Source organism: Mytilus californianus, unplaced genomic scaffold, assembly GCF_021869535.1.
Source record: "Mytilus californianus isolate M0D057914Y unplaced genomic scaffold, xbMytCali1.0.p SCAF_5, whole genome shotgun sequence".
Classification (NCBI taxonomy): Eukaryota; Metazoa; Mollusca; class Bivalvia; order Mytilida; family Mytilidae; genus Mytilus; species Mytilus californianus.
In genome coordinates, this window is record NW_026262701.1 from 45,761,306 (window position 1) to 45,787,529 (window position 26,224).

General features: G+C 32.3%; 1 protein-coding gene and 1 long non-coding RNA gene across 3 annotated transcripts in view; one reads left to right on the top strand and one right to left on the bottom strand.

Moving 5' to 3' along the window:
- Positions 1-1,827: 1,827 nt before the first annotated feature.
- Positions 1,828-26,224, top strand: part of LOC127702313 (SNF-related serine/threonine-protein kinase-like) — a 48,413-nt gene continuing 24,016 nt past the window's right edge. For both annotated transcript variants that reach the window (XM_052206449.1, XM_052206450.1), the window contains exons 1-4: positions 1,828-2,531; positions 9,762-9,903; positions 21,272-21,481; positions 22,090-22,260. In XM_052206449.1, coding sequence (XP_052062409.1) covers positions 1,937-2,531; positions 9,762-9,903; positions 21,272-21,481; positions 22,090-22,260 — 1,118 coding nt within the window. In that variant the 5' untranslated portion in view covers positions 1,828-1,936. The remainder of the gene's footprint in view (positions 2,532-9,761; positions 9,904-21,271; positions 21,482-22,089; positions 22,261-26,224) is intronic.
- LOC127702335 (uncharacterized) lies at positions 17,347-18,525 on the bottom strand. The gene is made up of 2 exons (XR_007982377.1): positions 17,739-18,525; positions 17,347-17,407 (listed from the first exon to the last, which is right to left on the bottom strand). It is a non-coding gene; the product is annotated as an uncharacterized LOC127702335 (long non-coding RNA).

Sequence of the window (26,224 nt, forward strand, 5' to 3'; positions counted from 1 at the left end):
CTTGCGATCCGTTTATTTGGCAATCGCCAATGGCAGTCAGCAGGGTTTGAGAACATCCGTTGTTCGACCTGTTAGTCAAATGCGTTTTGTTAAAATATACTTTTTAACTTTTTTGGTATTTTGGAAAATGTTGTTTGTGCTGTATTTAGACCCCTCTACCAAGAAGTTTGTTTTGCATGCACACGTATAAAAATTGCGGTTTTTATCCAACGCAATCATAGGTTTGAACATTGTTTTTCAATTTAGACTTATTTATATATATATATATATATATATGAGTCTAAAAGATTGTGTAACAATACCGATAAATAGATGGAAAACAAAACACTAAAAAGTGTTTAATATCATCGCACAAAGATGGAAAAACTGAACAGATGATATAAATTATACAATAATTGCAAATATTTCGGCTCAACAAATGGCCTTCCTCAGTGTTAAAAGTTTTAACAATATCAGTATTGTTAAAACTTTTAACACTGAGGAAGGCCATTTGTATTGTTAAAACTTTTAACACTGAGGAAGGCCATTTGTTGAGCCGAAATATTTGCAATTATTGTATAATTTATATCATCTGTTCAGTTTTTCCATCTTTGTGCGATGATATTAAACACTTTTTAGTGTTTTGTTTTCCATCTATTTATCGGTATTGTTACACAATCTTTTAGACTCATATAATTTTCCCTGTTTGTGTAGTATTGTCAATTTTGATGATCCAATACCTATTAAGTTTACTGGTTGGTAGATTCTTATAGACTCTATATATATATATATCTAGGTTAAACAATTAACAAAAAGAAATGATACCCTGTCAACATATCTCTTTAAAAAATAATGAAGTAAAGGATTTGAAATAATTATATATATTTAACAATCCTCATAATTTATTGTTAAGGCAATGCTGGGCATGTACTTTTCCTATTTTTTTATTTACAATGTCCAGCTAATTTACAGTGTCCACATTTCCTTTTTTTGTCATTTTCTATTGCTGATTTAGCAAGTTCAGTTATGGCACTCTTGCTATGGGCAAGTTTCTATATTTATGCAGCATGGTGCTACTTCTGTGTGTGAAATTATTAACAGCTTGGGTGTAAATTTCAGAACAAAGTATTTATTAAAATCAAAAAAAATAAATACAGTGAATAAATAAAAAGAATTTTAAATGACACTTATTTATTCTCAAGTTTCATTTATTTACTTTTTACATATTTTGTTTCGGAATGTACCAACAATTTAAAAAAAAATGTCAATAATTTGTCAAACTAATGAACATTTTTTGTATTTTTGTTGTAATATTTGTCAAATTCATTACAATTTTCTGGTAAATTTATAAAATATCTTTGCAACTTTTCCTTGATTTAATAGTAAAATTAAGTATCTTTTATAAAATTTTACAGGTAAAATAAAGATCAAAATATGACTATATATCAGAAATAAACTATAATTGTTAAAACAACAAAACACCCTATGTTTTTATAAACCTGCGATTAAATGTGGGCAAACCAGGATGACACCTCATGTATATATGTCATATATGTCTCTGGTTTTTACTCTGAGACTACTATAACTGAACATGTTTTATAGTAGTCTCGGTTTTACTGCTACAAATCTTTCGTGAGGTTTAAAGTAATTTTTACAAATCATTTTTACCAAGTTTTTTGACATAATAATATTTTAAATCGACATATTGTCCGGTTGTTTGTATACTTTAAGATATTTATTTTTCTCATCAAGTTCTTTCCCTTAGTACATGCAACCCGGAATTTTTTTCATATCCATTTTCATTCATGTTTCTTCGTGTGACGTCTTGCGCAAACTTATGCGCACTGTTTACATATTGTAATGGAGTGTTGATATTGTCATTGAAACGACGAAATGTGTAAACTTTTGGAGTTATCCAGGCCTCCATAATAATATATTATAAGTTAAGTAAACAGAAATGGCACAGAAGAAAACGAAAGGAACATTAGATGGAAAGATCGCTGGTCTATATGATCTGGATAAGACGATCGGCAAGGGGCATTTTGCAGTTGTCAAACTTGCAAGACATGTTTTTACTGGTGAAAGGGTTGCAGTCAAAGTTATTGATAAGACGAAACTTGATGAAGTATCTAAATCACATTTATTTCAAGAGGTTCGGTGTATGAAATTAGTTCAGCACCCAAATGTAGTTCGTCTTTACGAAGTGATAGATACTCAAACTAAACTGTACCTTATTCTAGAACTTGGAGATGGGGGAGATTTGTATGATTATATTATGAAACATGAAAAAGGTCTAGGTGAAGATTCAGCACGGAAATATTTTAGGCAAATTGTAGAAGCAATTTCTTACTGTCATAAATTACATGTTGTACACAGAGATTTGAAACCTGAAAACGTTGTGTTCTTTGAGAAACAAGGAATAGTAAAATTGACAGATTTTGGCTTCAGTAATATGTTTAAGCCAAGTGAAAAACTTGAAACTGCCTGTGGATCTTTAGCATACTCAGCACCAGAGATTTTACTAGGAGATTCTTATGATCCTCCAGCAGTAGGTGAGTAAAACAGTACAAGCTTGATATTGCAAATCATAAAATTGAGAATGGAAATGGGGAATGTGTCAAAGAGACAACAACCCGACCACAGAACAGACAACAGCAGAAGGCCACCAACAGGTCTTCAATGCAGCGAGAAATTCCCGCACCCGGAGGCGTCCTTCAGCTGGCCCCTAAACAAATATATATACTAGTTCAGTGATAATGAACGCCATACTAAACTCCAAATTGTACACAAGAAACAGTATGCATATATGTACATGTAATATTAGCTTTCAAGATGCGACGGCCATATACAAAATGTACTTCCACATTGTCCATAGGATGTGTCAGCCATACCGCCACATCGTCTATAGGAGGTATAGTCCATACTTTAAGTATTTATTCCATTGTGGTTATAACATGAAATATAATAATACAACAGGTATTATTTCATACATATAGATTCTACCACTGCATCGAGTGTGATACGATATTTATCCACTCGAGACAGTTAAATTTTCAAATTTAAAATGCGAGGCTCGCCGAGCGTTTTAAATATTTAAAATTTAACTGTCGAGAGTGGATAAATATCGTATTACACGAGATTTGGTGGTGGAATCTGTTTCTCTAATGATTTTCAAACAATACGCAGGCAAATTTATTCCTTCTTTTCGAATGATCTGCAAAAAGATGTGTTCTTTATATGTGACGTCATCAGGCATGGTCGCCTTTTTTCATGCCGTCACAATTGGAAATTCAGAGCCAGAGGAAAGCAAGAAAATTCGACGTCATAATCGGATTTTAACCAATGAAGAACTGAGATCAAACGAACCACACGTTGATTAAATTTTTTTTATACAATGGGTGCAGAAAGGGATAAATTGACGAAGAATTAGAGAAATGTAGTTATAGCATAACTATGATTTTGTAGTATTTATTATGTATAAGTTTGCCGGTTTGAAAGAGTCAGTATAGATCAGACTACAATGTATATATTTATTTTTACTTCTGTCATCTGCTGAAGACAAGTAGACTTATAGAAGACTGGTTTTAAGTCAATGCTTTTCATATTTCATCCCTACTATGACTTTGACTGCTTAAACAGAGTATAAAATTTATAAATAAATAAAATTTAATTCCGGAAAAAAAACATGGTCTTCACAAAGTATGGACGATGTTGTCCCATGGCCGATACATCCTATGGACGTTGCGTCCTGCATTGCATTATTAGAATCCATGACAACTTGCCTCAACTTTCTACCAACTCGCCCCACATATGTACATTTGTAAAGGGGTTTAAATCCCACTGAATTAAGGCCTGCAAACTCTCACCACTCATATCATAACAAAGAGTTAAATTCGACTGCTACTCGATCGCCCCACTTATGAAATGTAGTTTAATCCCAATGATTTTAGGCCCACCAACTACTCACCCCACTATTGAAAAGTACATGTAGTTTAATCCTGATGTATAAGTTCTCTGCCTAATTACCCCACTTTACTTATAAAAAAAGATTTAAATCCTACTGAATTTAGGCATAACTTCAGCAGGATTTCATTCTTTATTTTCATACATGTAAGTTGGATGAGTTGGTAGGCCTTAATTTAGGGTGAAATTAAAATTATTCCCTTTCTTCAGTGGAGCAAAATGGCATGCCTAATTTCGGCTGGAATTAACTCATTTTCAATAGTGAGACGGGTTGGTTAAATACATGTAACAAGAGTGGGGAGAATTTGGCAGTGGAGCTGTCTTGCTTCCTATTAATATTACAATGTATCCTAGGAATAGCTTTTATTCACCAGCCTCAAAGATTCATTTTAACTGTTAAAAAGTTTATTGTCTTCATGGTCATTCTTCAAATCATATTTTTAGCAACATTTTACCTTTTAAATGTTAAATGTACACCAAATGTATATTGTTCTCTTTATCAAATGTTGTTTTGTTACAAAGGACTGTTAATCATCATGTCTTTTCCATGGTTTCTATATAAATATGTTTTTGCAAGTTTAAATTTTAATTTGTCCTTTTTATAAAATTAAAGCATCTCTCTTATGCGGAAATAAAAGTGTTATGTGTACATGTACATGTACATTCTTGCAAGGGTTCATACATGTATATAGATGTAGATTTACTTTGGAACCTAAAATGCATTGTACCCCAAAACACTAAAAAATGTTTATGAATATATATATACAATGTATATATAAAAAATAGTTGTTTTTCACAAGGAAGGTAACGTTTAATGGATATTCGTAAGTGATTTTGATATTTTTTGGTGTTATGTGGAAAATCTATGGACTGTTCTTGCATCCATGAGGTAATGTGATGTACATTGTGTATATGAGGGAAAATCAAAAACCTTTCAAATCAGCTGTATCCATAGCCATGGACCAGACTTATAAAGTTAGATTAATCCTGTAACTGACAAAGGGGTGTTCATGCATATGGCGCCTCTAGAACAGTTATGTAAATACATGTACATGTGTGTCATCTACATGTGCATGTAAGCATCCTTAGGCTTATGTTATCAACACCTTATCCATGTTTTCTGTGTTGTTTAATCCAAATGAGATGACCATGAAGACTTAAGTCAAAATTGTTTGACCTGTAACACTTGACTAAAAATTTATCCCTCCTGTCATTTTAATATTTTGTGTAGTTGTACATGTCAAATTGTCCGATTGTTATGGTACCCTTTGACAAAAGGGTTGTTGTGATACATGTACGTCATGTGTACTTTGTTGTGAAATTGGAAGTTGGTAATATACAGAACATGCAGAAATACATATAGCGATACTACATGTATCTATATAGTATATTCAATAGGTTTACAGTGAATGCAATGCATCTTCAATAAAGTTGATACATGTATATTTATATTCACTGTACCTGAACATGTATGTATATATATATAGATATATATGTAATTATTCAAAATAAACTTATAGAAATTCAATGTAGATCTATATACATATACATGATATATGTGGGTCCAACACAAGGCTGGTCAAAAACCGGTCAATACTATATATAGCTATAGCTAGTATTGACCATGCCAGCAGTACTAGTAAATATTGAGAAATACTGGAAAATACAATGTACTAATCAATTAAAATTTTGAACCAATGTACATTGTACATGTATTTTTAGAACCAGTGACTCCCTGTTTGGTCAATTACTGTTTGAAATGAAACTATATTAAAAGGTGTTAATCAGTATAAGTCATTTTAAAAGTTCTCTTTAAAAATTTAGATAAACTGTGATTTATTAATTAGTATTGGTGCTTTTGCACAGATTTTTGTTGTTGTCTTTTTAATGTTTTAAAGTATTTAAGTTAAATTGTTCAAAATAAAGTCTTTCATTTTAATGCCTGAATGTTCAGTGATATGTTGATTATGTTCTACAAAAATGTATATATATTTATATGTACATGTACATGTAGGTAAAAATTAATTGTGAAAGGGTAAAATCATGCCTCATTACATGTATATATATTTTGGTTTGAAACAAAATGCCTGAAGTAAAGTGATACATTTTATGTTCTATATATGTACTCAAGTAAAAATTAATCATGAAAGGGTAAAATTCATTCCTCATTATATATTTTTTTGGTTTGAAACAAATCATCACAAAAACCATAAGAGTAAATTTAGGTCCTTCAAACTTTTCATTTCCTGTGTTTATAAGATTTTTGGTTTCACAGTTGAATTAACAGGAAATATTTTATTGTTTACTTAATTATATAAGTAGTCTTCAAATACCACTTTATAACATTCCCCCCCCCCCCCCTTCTCATATGTATGTCAACATTTATTGGAGGCTGTATTGTTGTTTCAGTCATTAAACTTTCACACCTACATTTTAGGATAGTTGGCCAGGTGATAGGTGATAAGGCATTTAACATTTAGTTAATAAATTTATAAATACATTTCTACATTTTGTACTGCTCTCTCAATTAACATGGTACATGTAAAAATGTTATCTTCATTATCATTACATGTTACAAGGCAATAAAAGTACTCAAAATAGACACATTCAAAAGCAGTTGTGGCATTGCATAGACTACAATAGTCTACATGTATTAAATTTACTGATGCAAATCCCCTGGCCTTTAATTAATTAAATATATATAATGACCAATAAATCCCAATTACGTGTAATTAGGAAGTAGCAATTACAACCAATTATTAATCTTTTAAAGTTTAAACTTAAAGTTTTTGTATCAATTTATTAAAAAATAAACATGTATTACATTGTATCTGAATGTCCTTCATGTTAAATTTATCTTTTTGTAATTCAGTCTTCACGATCAACCACCGGCCCACCAGCCCAGGCTAAATGATAGGCTTGTAAAAATGCTGTTGGGCCTGTTAAAATCATATATATATACTGGCCAATAGAATCTTACATGTAACTAAAATTTTCGTAAAATTCAGCTTCTGGTCTGTAGATTCTAAAGATTATCGTGAAGCCTGCTTGTTGTTTCTGGTTGTCTTTTAATGCTCATGATTATTGTTTATTGTGGCTTCTTTTCACTAAATTTTAGGAAACCTGCTGTAACCAGAAGGAATTATTTTTGGCTGCTCTTATAAGACTCTGATTCAGAGCCATGTCAAACATGAGTAAAAAAACCTATCAAATAACTAATAACAGTAAATTAATTTTTTTAATTAAAGCTGAAAAGAATGATAGTGTGAAAAGCAGGCAAGCTTTTTTTCTTGTATTCTTAAAAGATACATGTATAATGACTAAAACATTGTTACAATCCTATGGTATAGCTGTTTTCCAATTATTGAAGGCAGTCATTATAAGTATGGGTATCTCTTTACATACATGTAGTAGCCTATATATAATGCTCTATTTATACATGCATAAACATGTAGACAATCCAAAGGGCTGTTTAACTTTTAGCCTTTTTAAATTATTTTGTATCTACCCAGCCATTTACCATGTGTCCATTAGACAAAAAGCAATGCACATTGTATATTATCAATTAGCCCTTTTTCTACATTTTGGGGTCATAGCATGCTGCCCCTAAGGCCTTGCATGTAGGTTGCAATTGTGTAGCCTTGAAAAATAATGATTTGAAGAAAGTTAATGCCTGTACATGTACAAAAACTTAACTTTAGTATGTGTACGTAGCTATATATATAGTGAACAATTACATGTATGATATATAGTGCATATACATGTATACACTTGTCTTAATTCTGGCCTAGCACCTCAAGTATTACTAGTATTAGTTGACTGATGTCATGGTTGTAAGTACATGTGCAAAGTAATAACATGCTATGACCCAAATATGTCAACTTATGCAATATGGTAACTTCAAAGGAATCTCATTCTTGTAAAGTCACATGCACAGATGTACATTTTAATTAATACATGTAACATTAATTGACTTGTGATAGTACATGAACATTTTGTTCTAATGAAGAATAAGTTTTAAGTAACTTTAAATACTTAAATTGTTTGTCAGTCTGTTTTTCCCAATTTATGACAGGTGATAAACGTATACTTTATACTGTACATGTTCATGTATCTCCTCGTTTTGTCCCTTTGTTTGTATAATATTTATAGTTTAAAGTTGGAGCTTCGTGTACATGATAACTATAATACATGTACATGTACAGAGTAGCAGAAAAGACAGAATGGACCATACTGAACTTTTCTTGGACCTCTGAATTCATTATCAACTCTTAACTGCTGAAATTTAGGGTTGGCTTACAAGAACGTTAACATGGTTAAAAATCTGGCTATTTATAAATTTTTTATTTAAACCCCTGAGGAGTCGGGTTAACATACAAAAACACTTCAAATAAAATGTCTTCATGGGAGTTCTTTTGAGTTCATGTACAGATTAAATAAAACTAAATCCTAATCTTAGTGAATTAAAAAACGCAACATTAAAGGTGTATGTACTTTAAAAATAAACACAGAAAAACATTAGTTGTCTTACAGAAGCCAGTGTTTGAAACCTGTCCAACATTTTTGTTATTTTGAGAATGAAAAGTATAAAAATATATCAACTGTAAGCTGTGTGGTTATAGACAAACCAAATGATCTACATAACCATGATTACAGGGTTGAATAAGAAATTGAAATTTTTCTAGATTATCAACATGATTAAGATCTCGTTTATCCTTTTGTTTTGGTGAAGATTCTCGTCTGCCAATCGGATGGGTTTGATTTGTTGATAACTGATAAGTTGCACAAGGTTTACTTCCGCTGCAATCATTTATATTGTATAAAATATTATAAATAAACTTGGTTTACATGGTTAACTGACAGATCTCGGCATTCCATTAAAATCTTTATGCAGCAAGAGTCTTTAATGTCAGATCTGTTCCTTAACTGATGATCAACAAGAGTAACATGTACAATGTAGACTGTAGGTTAGTGGCATGCTGAGAATGATACATGTATATATAAATACCAAAATATGTGTGATGAGGTTTTTACTGAGGTCTGATACTTACTAAAGAACATTCTGATACATCTAACAAAAGTTAGTCAGGTCAAACTAATTAATCATTTAGAATAAATGTGCAATAAGTGAATAACCTTTGGAATTGCACTCAACTGACAAATAAAAGTTGTACACATACGTTTTCACTTTTGCTATGCAATAAAATTACATTTCTAAGAATCCCAAGTAGGCAAGTGTTTACAACTAGGTGTTTTTTTTTAAGGGAGGGGAGGGGGGGTACATGCTTGTTTTCACCTTTTTGATGTTATAGTTAACGTTGCTCTTGAAGTAAGTACATTAAAATTTCTTGTGAGTATTAATCTAAGAAAGATTTGAAATACAAAACATTGTATATCATATGTATACCAGTACATTTACAAATATAACTCTCCACAAGAGACCAAATGACACAGAAATTAACAACTATAGGTCACTGTATGGCCTTCAACATATATATATAGTTCTTTTAAGGAAGATGATAAGATCCTAACTTGACATTAATTACTACTGTGGATTCATTATTATTTGTTGGATACCAATTTTCGTGGATTTCGTGAGTACAGATGAACCACTAATATAAATGTTCAACAAATTGCAAATTTTCTATAGGTTTGTATGCAGACTTTGGCAAAACCAAGAAATTAAATATCCACGAAAATACAGGGATTTCCTCAATCCACAAAAATCGGTATCCACGAAAATAATTATAAATGAATCCACAGTATTATTCCATTATTTGTTTTTATACATTCCTATTATCACATTTTATTTTTTTCAGATGTTTGGAGTTTAGGAGTAATTCTGTTTATGTTGTGTTGTGGAGAGCCACCATTCCAAGAAGCCAATGATAGTGAAACATTAACCATGATATTGGATTGTAAATACAAAATGCCAGTTCATGTATCACAAGAATGTAAAGAGTAAGTCATCAAAGTACTGACATACTGTTCTCTCCTTTGTCCTTTATCCATGATATTGGATTGTAAATACAAAATGCCAGTTCATGTATCACAAGAATGTAAAGAGTAAGTCATCAAAGTACTGTCATACTGTTCTCTCCTTTGTCCTTTATCCATGATATTGGATTGTAAATACAAAATGCCAGTTCATGTGTCACAAGAATGTAAAGAGTAAGTCATCAAAGTACTGACATACTCTCCTTTGTCCTTTATCCATGATATTGGATTGTAAATACAAAATGCCAGTTCATGTATCACAAGAATGTAAAGAGTAAGTCATCAAAGTACTGACATACTGTTCTCTCCTTTGTCCTTCATCCATGATATTGGATTGTAAAATGCCAGTTCATGTATCACAAGAATGTAAAGAGTAAGTCATCTAAGTAGTATCATACTATTCTCGCCTTTGACTGTCTATTGTAAGGGAATGTTTAGATTTTGTTAAGGTTGGAAACTTTTGTCAGCAAATTAAAGGTCATACAAGTTGCAGTGATTCTATTTAAGTAAACTAGGGATACCAAGTATCAATCCAATGAAAACTATACCCCATGAAACTTAGGATTTAGTGCAGAAACTTTAAAAAATCCTCTTTTAAAAAAATGCTTACAAAATTATGTGGTTTATGTACATGTAGTTAAAATGATATTTACCTGTAGGGCAATAACAATATCTGTTTATGCTGTTATATGATATTGACTACTATACTGGTGCTTTATTATTATGCCTCCGCCATAGGCAAATGGGACATTAAGTGTTACTCTTGACCCAACTTCCGTAGTCCCATTTCCTTTCCGCACTCTTAACTTAAGTTTTGTCATCCAAATTTTGTGAAACTCCTACACAATGCTAAAAACCAAAATTTACAGACAGATTTCGAATTTTGGCAGCGTGTCACTTACTGTTCTAGAGTTATGGCCCTTTATAACTTGGAAAATTGCTATTTTTTTTGTTTCCGCACTCTTAAGTTTGCCTCATCCAAATATTATGAAACTCATACACAATGCTTAAAACCACAACACACAGACAGAGTTTAAATTTTGGCAGTATGTCATTAACCTTTCAAGAGTTATGCCCTTTATAACTCTTAACTATTTCCCCCAACCTGTATGAGTACTGTATGATAAACATGTACAGCTAATAGTGGGTGATACGATTCACTGATGAACCATGATATTTTTGCTAGGTGTGATTTATCAATTCAATTCATTCGTATTTAGTATTCGTTTTCTGTCTGGATAAAATCCAATTGTTTTAATTTTTAATGGCCAACCAAAATTCATGTTTCCAATTAAATTGTTTCGAATTAAATGCCACTATGAAAATGGCTTGCATGGCTGGGTCATTGGGAGATGACAAATTAATGTATTTTAGCTACGCTAAAGGAACATTAGGTTTAATAAACACCAAACAAAAAACCCAGGAAAAAGGTACACATAGTTTTCTATGAGACTTCATGTACATTTATTAACTCAAGGTTGGGTATTGATTATAAATGTATCATATCAAAAGGTATAGTATTAGTTAGCTAGGAGTATCGTACAGCACTAACGGGTTACAATAAACCAGTACATGTATGCATATGGCTGAAAACATTTTATGATTAATGTATCATGCAAGCTGTTTACAGGGCTTTTTTTAGAATAAAAAATTGTTTTTATTATATGATATATATATACATACACAATGATAAACTAGATACATGTAATTCTAATTTGATATAGGAATTCAATTACACATGTTACAACTATGAATGCTTTCAGACCTATTTGTAATATATACTAACTATGTGTACATGTTACTGTTGTATATCATTTATCTTCTACAGTTTGTTTTGTCCTTTGGTCATTGTTGGCGGTGTTTGATTAATGATTCATTGGTTATCAAAATACATTGTAATGCAAATATTTGTAAAATGAATTTGTATTTAATTTGTTATGATTGATACAGTAACAATTTTTCTAAGAAAAACATGTGTGTTACCCTCTAGATTTCTTCTGTGTTGTTGGATTGCTGTCTCATTGACCTATCACATTTCCTGTTTATCTTATTGGAAGTAAGTTAAATATCTCATTACCCTTTGTAAGAGAGAGTATAGACAGAAAAACACTGGATGAATCATTCATAGACTGGTGTCAAAAAATGTCCAGGTTCGAATTCTTGTCTAGGACATTTCAATGTTGTACTTGTATAAGTCACAACATGATTTAACATTGAATGTCTCTGACAGACCTTTCATTTGATACATGTATATTCAATTACATAAATAGATTGGTATATTTTTATGTCACACGTAGTTTTTGAGAGAAAACTTGGACAAGTAAAAGTTGGAATAGGACATATTGGAAAGACACGATCCCTTTAAATGTACTATACATGAAGGAAAAAATAATTTAAACTCTGTGATCAAAATTTTGCAGAGAAATTCTGAGTTTTTATACCCAACAATAAGCATCAACATAAAAATTCATGGCGGACGCATCAACAATATGTTAAAGTTTGGGATTAGGTCAGTTTGAGGTAGCCACTAATAGTAAATCAATGACATACATGTATATATACATACAACTTTTAAATTAGTGCATGTACAATGTATTGTAAATAAAATTACACAGTCACCATCAAAATTTTTTTTGACAATTTTGGGGCTCAAAGGTTAATTGTAAGACCAATTTGATGAATATTTGTTTCTTCATTTAGTCAAATTTTTCCCAGTTTTCACTATATATTATCTATATAAGATTATAAATTTGTTTCAATTTCCCAGCTTTGACTAGACAGAATAATATATTTTGGTAAATAATTATAACATATGTATATATGAAGTCCAGGATGAAGGGAGTCACCCTACATGTATATGTGATATCATATGGATATATGATATTGATTATGAATTTAAAGGGTTTAATTTTCCAGACCATAAAAACTTTTGTTCTGAACAAATTTACTTACTGATAGGGACTAGCAATGAAAAACACATAACTGGCACAGTATGAGACACCAAATAGATAATGATCACTTTAAATGTGAATTGAACTGGAGAAGTCCTAAACCAGTGATGATTTATTAGGCCCATGATGGGTTCTTTACTTGGTAACTTGTTTTTATTTACATATATATATATATATGCAAGTTACATACTTTGTATATGAAAATAAGAAGATGAGGTTTGATTGCCAATGAGACAACTAGCCACCAAAATACCAGTATTTGATCCTTTACATGCATATTACTGTTTACATTATTAAGGCCAAGACACATCAATAACTGCTCAAAGATCAAATTGTTTTCCATCTAAACAATGATTCCCAGGATAATAGTAATGTCAATTTAATGATGAATTTCAGAAATTTAAGCTGATATGAGATCTATCTTGTATTAGGTGATTCAGATCAAAACATGTACAGATATCTCTTGTCTGTGATGACTGGAGTGGTTCCTATTGGTATAGTCAGTACTTGAAGATTACGGTACTTCAAGAATACTTTTTTCAAGATTACGTTTTATAGTGGTACTTGTTCATGATAATTTGGTTTTTAGATTGCAATTCTGTCTATCATTGGGGGTACTGTTTGTGAGTGTTGGAGAATGACATCAGCATTTAAAAAAACACCTGATTAGTAAAATGTAGTTCAGTGTGTCCAGAAAATCAATATTATAATCTAAGATAAACCAGTCATTGCTCTTACTCCTTAATTCTGCATGCTTAGTGGAAATGCAGTAAATATCAAACCCTCAACCTCCTTCACCCGAGGCTAGATATTGATGCTACCATTAGACATACTAGGCAGTTATGACTTTAAGAAGTTATCATCCTTAATATGCATGTAATGTATTTGTCACTCTTTGTTAAGCGTCCATCAGTCGATCATGGAACAGATTGAAACTATGGTAAAAAGACAATCCTTATAGTTCATACATAATGTTTATAACTGAAGTATGAATGAAATAACACAAGAATTGAAACTTTCAGTCCCTATCTTGGTTCTTATCTTGTTGAAAATTGGCAAATAAAATCTTTTTGTTACGTAATCATTTCAACATTTTATTTGCAGACTGCTTGCATTTAATATTTAAGACAAAATGAAGTAGTTCAAATTAAAACAGTGAATCAGAACTAAGCTAACATTGTAATAATAAAATACATGTGAAAAGCCCTTACAATATATTCTAATCAATGAGAGGTAAACAACTGAAGTGGTTTTCATGGAAGACAAGTCTACTTGTACATCTCTTTATAAGTGGTGCAATGATAAAAATGTATGACTGACTTACTTCTGCTTTCGGAAATTTTGCCACACAATTTGGATACTCAGCCGCCAAGTTGATTTGTACGATTTTGTTGTACATGTATGTGTGTGTTATAAATATCATATATGGTCTCGTTACCAAAATAATAGCCATCGAAAATTTAAGGAAGATAATCGTAACTCCAAAAAAAAGATAATATGGTAACTTGTGGACAAATCACTTGAAAGATAATCGTAACTGCAGATTATTTCAATGATAATAGTTGCTGATTTTGATAAAAAAAAAAAGATTGTGTAATAATATCAACGAACGTGATAGTGCTACAACATTTTTTTTGTTCACCCCATACCTCAATAGACGACTAAAATATGATATGAAATTATTATGCACACAACTTTTCCAATCTTTCCAACACAAATTTGATCATTTTATAAGCCTGAATTTAGATTGTTTACAAATTTATGCATAGAAATGAATCAGAAATTTATAGTTGTTTAACTTTCAAAATAAAAGTAAGAAGATGAAGTATGTTTGCCCATGAGACAACTTAATAATCCACCAGAGACCAAAATACATAGATATAAGCAACTACAGGTAATTGTACGGCCTTCAACAATGTGTAAAACTCAGAGAGAGCAAATGGCAACCACTAACTTACAGTCTCCTGACTTGGGACAAGCGCGTACAGAATGTAGCAAGGTTAAACATGCTTGTTAGCACTCTCCTCCTTCTTTTTAAGAAGAAGCATCCCTTGTATTCCCAGATTTCTTATTCTTTCTGTAGGCTCTCTTCTATGTTTTGATTAACCTTCTTATATCTGCCCCCCAAAACATCACAAGGGTGAATAGAAATACAGTGTATGGACACCCTTAGTCTTCTTCCGACCAGCAGTAAAAACCTTGCCAAAGTGGGGTGTCCGTTTCGGCTTGTTGGATGTATAAATACACAGCCACATCCCGGGTTAGAATGGGGACGTTAAATCCAATGCCTCATGTATAGTATGCCACACTCTCTTCATGTAGAACCCTTACAATAACTCTTTGAGGGGTCCAAAGGTGATCTTTTGCAAGGAAAAATAGTCTCTTCCCAACTTATCCTCATTTTCCAGTGGCAGTCCAAATTTCCCAACCCACCAGACTTTTAACAACCAACAATCAATCAATCAATCTACTTATCCGCTGTCATAAAGAGTAAATTAGTTTAAGATAACCATGTATTCACTAATTCTGGTAACACTACCTTTTAAGCAATATTTAGATATAGTCGCCGTCCCCGGCCACCAACAGATAAAATTACGATTATCACTGATAAATTACTATTTTCATGTCCAAATTACTACTATCTGGTAGTCGAAGTTACTATTATCATATCATATCAAATTTCTTGAGTTACAATTATCTTTCTTGAATTTTCTATGGCTTTTATTTTTGTAACAAGGCCATATATGATATAAAGAAAATGCACACACACCAAAACCGAACAGATCAACCTGGTGGCTGAGTTATTCTTTAAAACAACACATTTACATGGAGAAATTAGCAGAAAATGATTTAATTTATTTCTACCTCCGCCATATTGGGATCGTGGTAACTGCAGTTACCATGATCAGTTTAACACCAGTGCAATAGTTACATGTACATGCACATGTACAAAACCTCTGTTCTTTTAAAATCAGGCTGGTAATATACATTGTCGTAAGTACTTGCATCTAAATACATGTACATTTGATTTGTAAAGATGCGTCATATTTAATTGACCTTGAATCCAAGGTTTGATATGAGACTTAGTTTTCAAAAGGAAGTTTTTTTCCACAGAAATGTTACTATCGAAGTAATACAATATACTAATGAGACTTCCTGATGTAGTTTTGATTGACAATGATTCAATAAAAAACTAATTGTGTTTGTTCCACTGTCTTGGGAACTTGATAATATATGATCACTAGTTTGACATTTACAGAGAAACTCTTTTCCAATTCTTGTTGATTTCCATTACTAATGATATGGACAAAAGACATTTTCTGGTGAACGATAATTGATTTGAGACTAGCAGACAAACTGTTACTGGGATAGTATGATAATCTACAGTTATTGATTCCCAAAGTTTGTTGAAAAGAAACTAGTAATGCAAGTTAAGTATAGGAAATAATAATAGTTTACTTAGGTTGATTCTATGTTTGACAACATATCAATCATTCTTTTAGAGATCTTTCCCACATTTGTACACTGAAAGGCAAAATAAAATTTCCCATCATGAAAACCATTTCATTTAATGCCTTATTTGTGCAAAACTCTATAGCTAGATGCCAAATGTTAAGATTTGATAGATCTGTAAGTTTTCACATTTTATGATACATTTTTTTATCAATTTTAGTTGTCAAATTTTAGGTACATTGTAACTATGACCTATATTTCAGTAAGTATGGTAGTACCATTGGGATTTTTATTGGGGATAGGTCATTTGGTTGAAATTATTGGTCATATACATGTATATCAATGATTGTTCATCACAAATTAGTGTTCTCCAGACTTCTCTAAATCTATTTTTCCCTGGTGGTCCTTGAAGAAAATCTGCTGGTCCTCACAAACATATTTCTATTGCAAAAATACCAAATTTTTGTTATTCCTTTTCACGCATAGATTACTATTTCATGACATAGATTTCTTGTTAGATTGACTTAAAATTTAATATGAATGCTTTAAAAGCTATTGTTACTAAACTCAGCACAGATACAACAATTACAATTTGGTACGCCAGACACACGTTTCAACTACAAAAGACTCGTCAGTGATGCTTGAATCAAAAAAGTTAAAAAGACCAAATAAAGTACGAATTTGAAGAGCATTGAGGACCCTCAATCACTTGGCGTCCGTCGTCCGTCGTTGGCGTTAACTTTTTACATTTTGAACTTCTTCTAGAGAACCACTGAATGGAATGAAACCAAACATGGCATGAATGTTCCTTATGAGGTGCTCACCAAGTGTTGTTACTTTGTAGCCGATCCATCATCCAAGATGGCCGCCATCGGGGAACTTAGTTTAACATAGGACCCTATGGGAAATACATACAAATGTCTTCTTTTAGAGAACCACTGAATGGAATGAAACCAAACATGGCATGAATGTTCCTTATGAGGTGCTGACCAAGTGTTGTTACTTTGTAGCCGATCCATCATCCAAGATGGCCGCCAGCGGGGGACTTAGTTTAACATAGGACCCTATGGGAAATACATAAAAATGTCTTCTTTTAGAGAACCACTGAATGGAATGGAACCAAACATGGCATGAATGTTCCTTATGAGATGCTGACCAAGTGTTGTTACTTTGCAGTTGGTCCATCATCCAAGATGGCCGCCAGCGGGGGACTTAGTTTAACATAGGACCCTACGGGAAATACATACAAATGTCTTCTTTTAGAGAACCACTGAATGGAATGAAACCAAATATGGCATGAATGTTCCTTATGAGGTGCTGACCAAGTGTTGTTACTTTGCAGTCGGTCCATCATCCAAGATGGCCGACAGCAGGGGACTTAGTTTAACAAAGGACCTATGGGAAATACATACAAATGTCTTCTTTTAGACAACCACTGAATGGAATGAAACCAAACATGGCATGAATCTTCCTTATGAGATGCTGACCAAGTGTTGTTACTTTGTAGCCGATCCATCGTCCAAGATGGCCGCCAGCAGGGGACTTAGTTTTACATAGGACCCTATGGGAAATACATAAAAATGTCTTCTTTAAGAGAACTAATAAATGGAATGGAACCAAATATGGCATGAATGTTCCTTATGAGATGTTGACCAAGTGTTGTTACTTTGCAGCTGATCCATCATCCAAGATGGCTGACAGCGGGGGACTTAATTTAACATAGGACCCTATGGGAAATACATACAATTGTCTTCTTTTAGAGAACCACTGAATGGAATTGAACCAAACATGGCATGAATGTTCCTTATGAGTTGCTGACCAAGTGTTGTTACTTTGCAGTCGATCCATCATCCAAGATGGCCGCTAGGGGGAGGGGCTTAGTTTAACATAGGACCCTATGGGAAATACATACAAATGTCTTCTTTTAGAGTACCACTGAATGGAATGAAACCAAACATGGCATGAATGTTCCTTATGAAGTGCTGACCAAGTGTTTCTACTTTGTTGCCGATTTACTGTTCAAGATGGCCACCAGGATATTTTATTAAATAACGGGACCAATATTAATCAAAATTTGGCCTCAATCATTATTTGGGTATCTGTTATGATTTTTATCTATCTTTACATGATTTCTAAAACCAAAGTAGAGTCAGGTGAGCTACACAGGCTCTTGAGAGCCTCTAGTTATGTAGTGAAGTGACCTCGATGGCTTAGTAGTCCAAATAGTTCATCTGCAGCTGTCATCACTTACATGTCAACACTGCAGCATGAAGTTGTGTGTTTGAACCCCCATATTATCTTAATAGATTAGGATCTACCAGTTTTCCTGATGGCTTCCTCAACCTATTAAAAGTTGACCACAATGATATTGCCATGTGTGCAAAAAGTGGTGTTAAACACAATAATCAATCATGTTACTGTAATTGAAAACTTTTGTGGCATCCATGTCTAATTGACACTTCTAATATTTTACTTTGTTGTGTGTAGGATTCAGATTTTCATGTCGTGGATACATATATAAAGAACAACCTTTAAAACATTCATGTAATCATAAGTTTAATCACTTTTATGGCTGTGTCATTTAAATGTTGGGAGATTTATAGTATAACAAGTCTTTGAAACTGAAGACATATTCTCGAAATCAATATGTATTTTCCGGTGAAAGATATAGATTAAAAGGCGCGTTTTTCAGACATGTTTCCATAACTCATTGTAATTTTCAATTGGATGCAGTTTAATTAAAAAGACTTTAAAGATAGAGCTTTGCATGGATTTTCTCTAATGGATGCAAGACTGAAGTTGCAAAATTCAATATCGCACCAATTGTTTTAATTGATCAATTCTTTCTGTCAGATTGGGTTTTTAATTTGAAATGAAATTTGTCAATCCAATTTTATTGAAATTGACAGTTTGAGAATATTGAATCCAGGATAAATGGAACAACTCTTAACAGTTCATGCATCATTTGTTATGCAAATTAATGCTTTTAAATAAATTAGATGTTTTTAAAATTTTGTTATAAGAATTCTGGATGAGCTTGGAACTATATTCATTTTTGAATCCAAAAAAAGATAGAATACATGTAGGTTACTAGTTGTTAGTACAGTTCAAATGAATATGTCATTCATACATATGTACATTGTACTCTTTGATTAATCCAGTACTTTCGAACCAGTTGCTGCAGTTTTTGAAGAAGAGAAAAACACAAGGAAAGTCAGCTTTCTATTGTGAAATAGTACACATATAGGAAACTGATGTTTGAAGTCGATTATTTATTTGAATTGAATGGCAGGATGTCTTCACATTTTACATAGAATGTCATATCTGATTTTCACAAACTGGTCATAGTTCGTTTGTTTCATTATTTACAGTGTGTAAGCTTTTGTCAAAGGTTGTAGGCAGTTTTAATGTGATAGTCATCTACAATAATTAAATGTAAGAGTTGATCGATTAAGTATTTAAATGGGTTTAAATGAAAGTTTATTTGTAATTCTTATTCTAAACTTTCAACACCTAACTGATACTTTTATATTTTTTAATTAAGTTGTATTTTTCAGTCAGTGTGACAAATTCGGCTAAATATTCCACAAATTAAGGTCAAGCTGTTCAAGTTGTTTTGTATTGTTGATCAGTTGTAATTGTTGATGTCAGATATAAGTTGTGATTCTATATACCGGTACTGTAAATCCAGAAATTATTGCGAGGTTTTTATTATGCCCCTGCTGCTAGGCGAAGGGGGCATTAAGTGTTACCCTTGTTCATCCCGTCCGTCGGTACATCCCCAAAATTGGTTTCTGTTCTCTAAATTAGATTTGCCTCAACCAAATGTTATAAAACTTATACACAATGCTTATTACCACAAAACCCAGATCAAGTTAGAATTTGGGTGGCATCACTGTTAATGTTATAACGTTATATACAAGGGGGGGGGGGGGGGCATCATCTGTGTCACATGGACACATTCTTCATTTATTATTGTGAATTTTGCGACTGAGTGATAATCACAATAATGAGAACTCGCATTCTGATATCTGATACATATATCTGTATGCAGATTGTCCTGAAATCGCAATATTAAACCTCACATTTTTGTCCTTTTCTTCAAAAATCGCAATAATAAATGCATGCAATAATTTCTGAATTTACAGTACTTAATTAGAATCCAGCCATCTATACTCACTGTTCAATTTAGCTTAGCTGCTCAAGCCATTTTACTATACTGAAATGTGTACCTTCTAATCCACATTCTATTACATTATCTGTACCTTAGATGCAATAGATTACACAGATCAAAATCTTCTGCACACGATTGCCAAATCCATTGTTATGCAATGGCAATTGGTATGGAAAAGCAGACAAAAATCTGCTGTACATGATACCCAAAACAAATGTTTTTTGTTAGCGGTTTATAGGGGGAGTAATGATCAGTTGACATAAAAGCTAAATAAGTAACTTCTTTCTTGCAGACCACTGGACTTAAGCAAACAGAAATCAATCTTTGTTAAGTTAAAGTTACGTTTTTCTAGGTTACACTTGAAAGATGGAATATAAAAATTTTACAATTATTTTCAATCGTCTTCATCAGTACTTTAGAAATTAAATTGTGTTTCAAGGTATTTAGTTTATGTATATGCATTTGCAGGAGTTTTATTTCTTTATTTGAATATCGTCCATATTCATCGTCCATATTCTTATAATGGGTAAATATGGTCTTTTGGTAAAAATGTTAAAATGTTATTGCCCTAATTATGCATGTAATATTTTCCGATATTGCTGTGATACTAATATTTGCCACTGGACATTCAGCAGCCATCAATCAACCTTACAGAATTTAAATTTTAGATTTAGAGGTCAAAATTTTATTAAGGAGACTACTGCCATTTTTCAATTGACTACAAAGTGACGGTTTTTAAAAAATTCTTTTTCAGTTTGGTTAGTATTATGTTAAAAAGAGAGCCATCAGAAAGAGCGAGTTTAGAGGAGATTTTATGTCATGATTGGTTACATATGCAAATGGAAGATATGCCACCAGCCGCATTGCCACTGATATCACGCGAACATCTGTCTGAAGAAGATCATAATTACTTGGTGGAAAAAATGGTGGAGGGAGAAATCGGAACAAAAGATGAAATATTAAAGTATGCTTCTATCTATGGTATATTAAAAATAATGCATAAATGATTGTCATAAATCTTATTCATTGCTTCAGATTGTTAATCATGCTAATTAAACAGTTACATGTATAATAGATTTGCAATTGTTTAATACATCATAACATGTATTTCAGCAAATGAGAATTGATTCTGTAAATTGCTTTCCAAATGCTCTTTGGTTCAGACTGAGCAGAAAATATTGTGTATTGTAAACTGTCCTTTTAATGTCTTAACATTGGATAATCTAGAAAACATATAGACATTGTATGACTGTCCAGGGGAAAACTGGTTTCTTATCTTCTGAAAATATTAGTACGCAGGAATTTATGGATATATTTTATAATTTATTTCTTTCGGTTTTCAACAATTTCTGCATACAACTCCCATAGGAAATTTGTATTTTTAAACTCTTAAACACTTTGTTTACCTAGATAATTATATACCAATCAAAATTTGTGCCTAATGTATAGTTATGAAACTAACATTTGTAATGAGTTAACAGGCAGTAAAAAGCAGGTTAAGCTAATGTTGGTGCAGCCTCACTTGTGATGAGGAAATGATTTTTTTTAGTGAAATTGGCTTTCTGTTTGTAGGTCTATAGAAAAAGATGAGTATAGTCATATAACAGCAACATACTACCTGTTGGCAGAGAGAAAGTTAAAGCAACATCGGCAAGAATTACAGAACTCACTGTCACAAATTAGGAAACTCTCAGCTCCATCTAGTGGTAAACCACATTTGGAACCCCTTGCTCTTTCACCTCGGTATGTGTTCTAGTGTAAAGTGCTTCATCTATGGTTTTATTTATATATTGTGAAATGTTGTTTCATCCTTGCTATCTTTTGTATTCTGTGGAAAAATAGTTTTAAAGTAGTTTTTAGCTCTTTCTCAGTGATGAAAACAGAAGGCACTTGTAAATTTATTTTTTATATCATGAAAGATAAATAGTAGTATGAATTTTTGTGTCTGTAGTAGATTAAAAAGAAATCAGTCTGCAAACACAAAATGTCATGGAACAAAGATCAATGTCTTGTAATCATGGTTGTCTTGTTTAAAAAATATGCTTTGAATGAAAAATGTTTGCCACATTGTATAACCAAAGATTTATCTGTCTGAACTTTGAACTTTTTCCACAGTGAGATTGTTGGTCCCTTTTTTTATACGACCGCAAAAAAATTTTTGTGGTCGTATATTGGTATGACGTTGGCGTCGTCGTCGTTGTCGTCGTCGTCGTCCGAAGACACATTGGTTGTCGCACTCTAACTTTAGTTTAAGTGAATGGATCTCTATGAAATTTTACCACAAGGTTCAATACCACAAAAGGAAGGTTGGGATTGATTTTGGGGGTTATGGTACCAACAGTAAAGGAATTAGGGGCCAAAAAAGGGCCAAAAATAAGCATTTTTATAACTTCCAGACATAACTTGTGTGTTAGTGTATGGATCTCTCTGACATTGTTCCACAAGGTTCCATATCACAAAAGGAATGCTGGGATTGATTTTGGGGGTAATTGCCTCAAAATATTAGGAATTAGGGGCCAAAAAAGGGGCAAAAAACCAAGCATTTTTCTAGTTTCATGACAATAACTTGTGTGTAAGTGCATGGATCTTTCTGAAATTGTACTACAAGGTTCCATATCACAATGGAAAAGCTGGAATTGAGTTTGGGGGTAATTGCTGAAACGTTTAGGAATTGGGGGCCAAAAAGGGGCCAAAAAACACATTTTTCTAGTTTCCAGACAATAACTTGTGTTCAAGTGTATGGATCTCTCTGAAATTGTACTGCAAGGTACCATACCACAAAGGGAAGGCTGGGATTGATGATTGGGGTAATTGCCTCAATATTTTAGGAATTAGGGGCCAAAAAGGGGCAAAAAACAAGCATTTTTCTAGTTTCAGGACAATAACTTGTGTGTAAGTGTATGGATCTTTCTGATATTGTACTACAAGGTTCCATATCACAAAGGGAAAGCTGGGTTTGAGTTTGGGGGTAATTGTCCTAATTGTTTAGGAATTTGGGGTCAAAAAGGGGCCAAAAAACACATTTTTCTAGTTTCCAGACAATAACTTGTGTTCAAGTGTATGGATCTCTCTGAAATTGTACTGCAAGGTACCATACCACAAAGGGAAGGCTGGGATTGAGTTTGGGGGTGATGAATCATAATGGGGTTCAAAAATTTTTTAAGGGGGGGGTTTTCCTTTTTTTTCTTTTTTTCCTTTTTTTTTCTTTTAAAATTTTCCATTTTAAGTTGGTTATTTTTGATTTATATTTAAAAGCAAATAATAATGATATGGTAGGAGATACACACCAAACAGGATGTGTAAATTATTATTATATAATAAGTATTGTGCAATAGCAAGAAATTTTCAATTGCACAGTATTGCACAATAGCAAGAAATCTTCAATTGCACAGTATTGCGCAATAGCAAGAAATCTTCAATTGCACAGTATTGCGCAATAGCAAGAAATATCCAATAGCACAATATTGCGCAATAGCAAGAAATTGTCAATTGTACAGTATTGCGCAATAGCAAGAAATATTTAATTGCACAGTATTGTGCAAAAGAAGATACTTCGTATAAATTGCTTATTTCTTGACCAATTTCAATGGGGTTTTATTCTTGAATTCTTGGAGTTCTTTAATATGCTGAATCTAACCGTGTATTTAGTTTTTGGATTTTGGGCCCCGTTTTTAAATTGGTCCACATTGAGGTCCAAAGGGTCCAAAATTAAACTTTGTTTGATTTCATCAAAAATTGAATTATTGGGGTTCTTTGATATGCCGAATCTAACCGTGTATTTAGATTCTTAATTTTTGGTTCCGTTTTCAAATTGGGCTACATTAAGGTCCAAAGGGTCCAAATTAAACTTAGTTTGATTTTAACAGAAATTGAATTCTTAGGGTTCTTTGATATGCTGAATCTAATCATGTATTTAGATTTTTGATTTTTGGGCCCCGTTATCAACTTTGTCCCCATTGAGGTCAAAAGGGTCCAAAATTAAACTTTGTTTGATTTCATCAAAAATTGAATTCTTGGGGTTCTTTGATATGCTGAATCTAACCATGTATTTAGATTTTGGATATTGGACCATAATAGGTGAATGTCCAATTTAAAATTTTTAAGTTCTTAGACCACATTCATTCTGTGTCAGAAACCTATGCTGTGTCAAATATTTAATCACAATCCAAATGCAAAGCTGTATCAAGCTTGAATGTTGTGTCCATACTTGCCCCAACTGTTCAGGGTTCGACCTCTGCGGTCGTATCAAGCTGCGCCCTGCGGAGCATTTTATTATTTTATCCAAAAGAATTTTTCAAACCAGACGTTTTTAATTGGGAAATTTTGTTGAATTTCAGAGGTAAATCAAAATTTTTGCCACGTCAAATCAGCAAAGTATTAGAAGATGCTTAAATAACATGTAAGATCAAAGTATATGCGATTGTTTCAATTTAATATGAATGTGTATTATAACACTGTTTGGAAATATAATACATCTGCTGTTTTCTGTTTTGATAACTTAGAACTGATTTTTCATTTGAAATAATCTTTCTGCATATAAGATTTCAGTAATGAATACAGCTGGAATAAGAGAATTAGTCCTTAAAATGATGTAAATGCTCATTATTGAGAAATATTGATATTCAATTTTGGTGCAATTCCAGTACTCTTGTATCATAAAAGGAAATGAGAATTCAATAATTAGTGTCCTTGGCCTGAAGAAAATTTGATTGAAAATGTGGCTAGAATATTATTAAGACTGTTTCATCTTTATTGCTGACACAGACATTTTACATCACATAGTAATTCATATAGTAGGAAAGAAAGTAATTGGAAAATATGTTCAGACATTCACTTCTAAGCAATATCCATTAATGATGCTGACAAGTCAATACATGATGATGATATTTGAATAGGAGTTTGACCATGCCAATAGCCTAAGTTATCAATAAAGCCGATAATAAACCAAAATAGTTAGGACCACTGTCCTTCTTTCTGTGCATTTTGTGTTTGTTGGACAGCAGACGATATTGTTCATTTCTTTCTTAAGGTTTCTGCTTGATGGAATACCCTTATAGCCAACCATATTAGTATATACACGCATATATATTGTTCTTAAGGGTTGTTTTTAATTGAAGCATACATGTTACCCAGGAAGACATTGTAAAAATAGGGTCACACCCAATATTGAGTCCTGCATACATTTTAAGCTTATAGAGCATAATATTTCAAACACACCTATACACATGTATTGATTGGAAAATTCAAGTTGTCTTACCTGGGTCTTATGTATGTTTTTATGAAACCCCGCTTAGTCTGACAATTATTATTCCAGACATTATTACAAGTATTAATAAATATATGTTTCTTTTAAAACTGGCTGAATGTACATTAAAACAAGTTAAGACTATGAATAACCAGATAATTAAGTTATATTTTCAGTGGATATATGCATCTTATGAAATAATTTTCCTGACTTTTAATAGATGACTTAGGCATATTATTTCGTAAGATTTTCTAATTTTGCACAAATAGTCACGATTGCATAAAGTATAAACTATTTACATATTTTATTATCATTTTTGAGCCATTTAGCAGTGCTATTAATTATTTCAGTTTTCTTCTAGCTTTGGTATGACTTGGTGCTAGGAATTCTGTTTGTTTATCACAATTCAATGAAATAGATATATGCAAATCACATAATCTTGTTGAGACTTGACTCATAAAC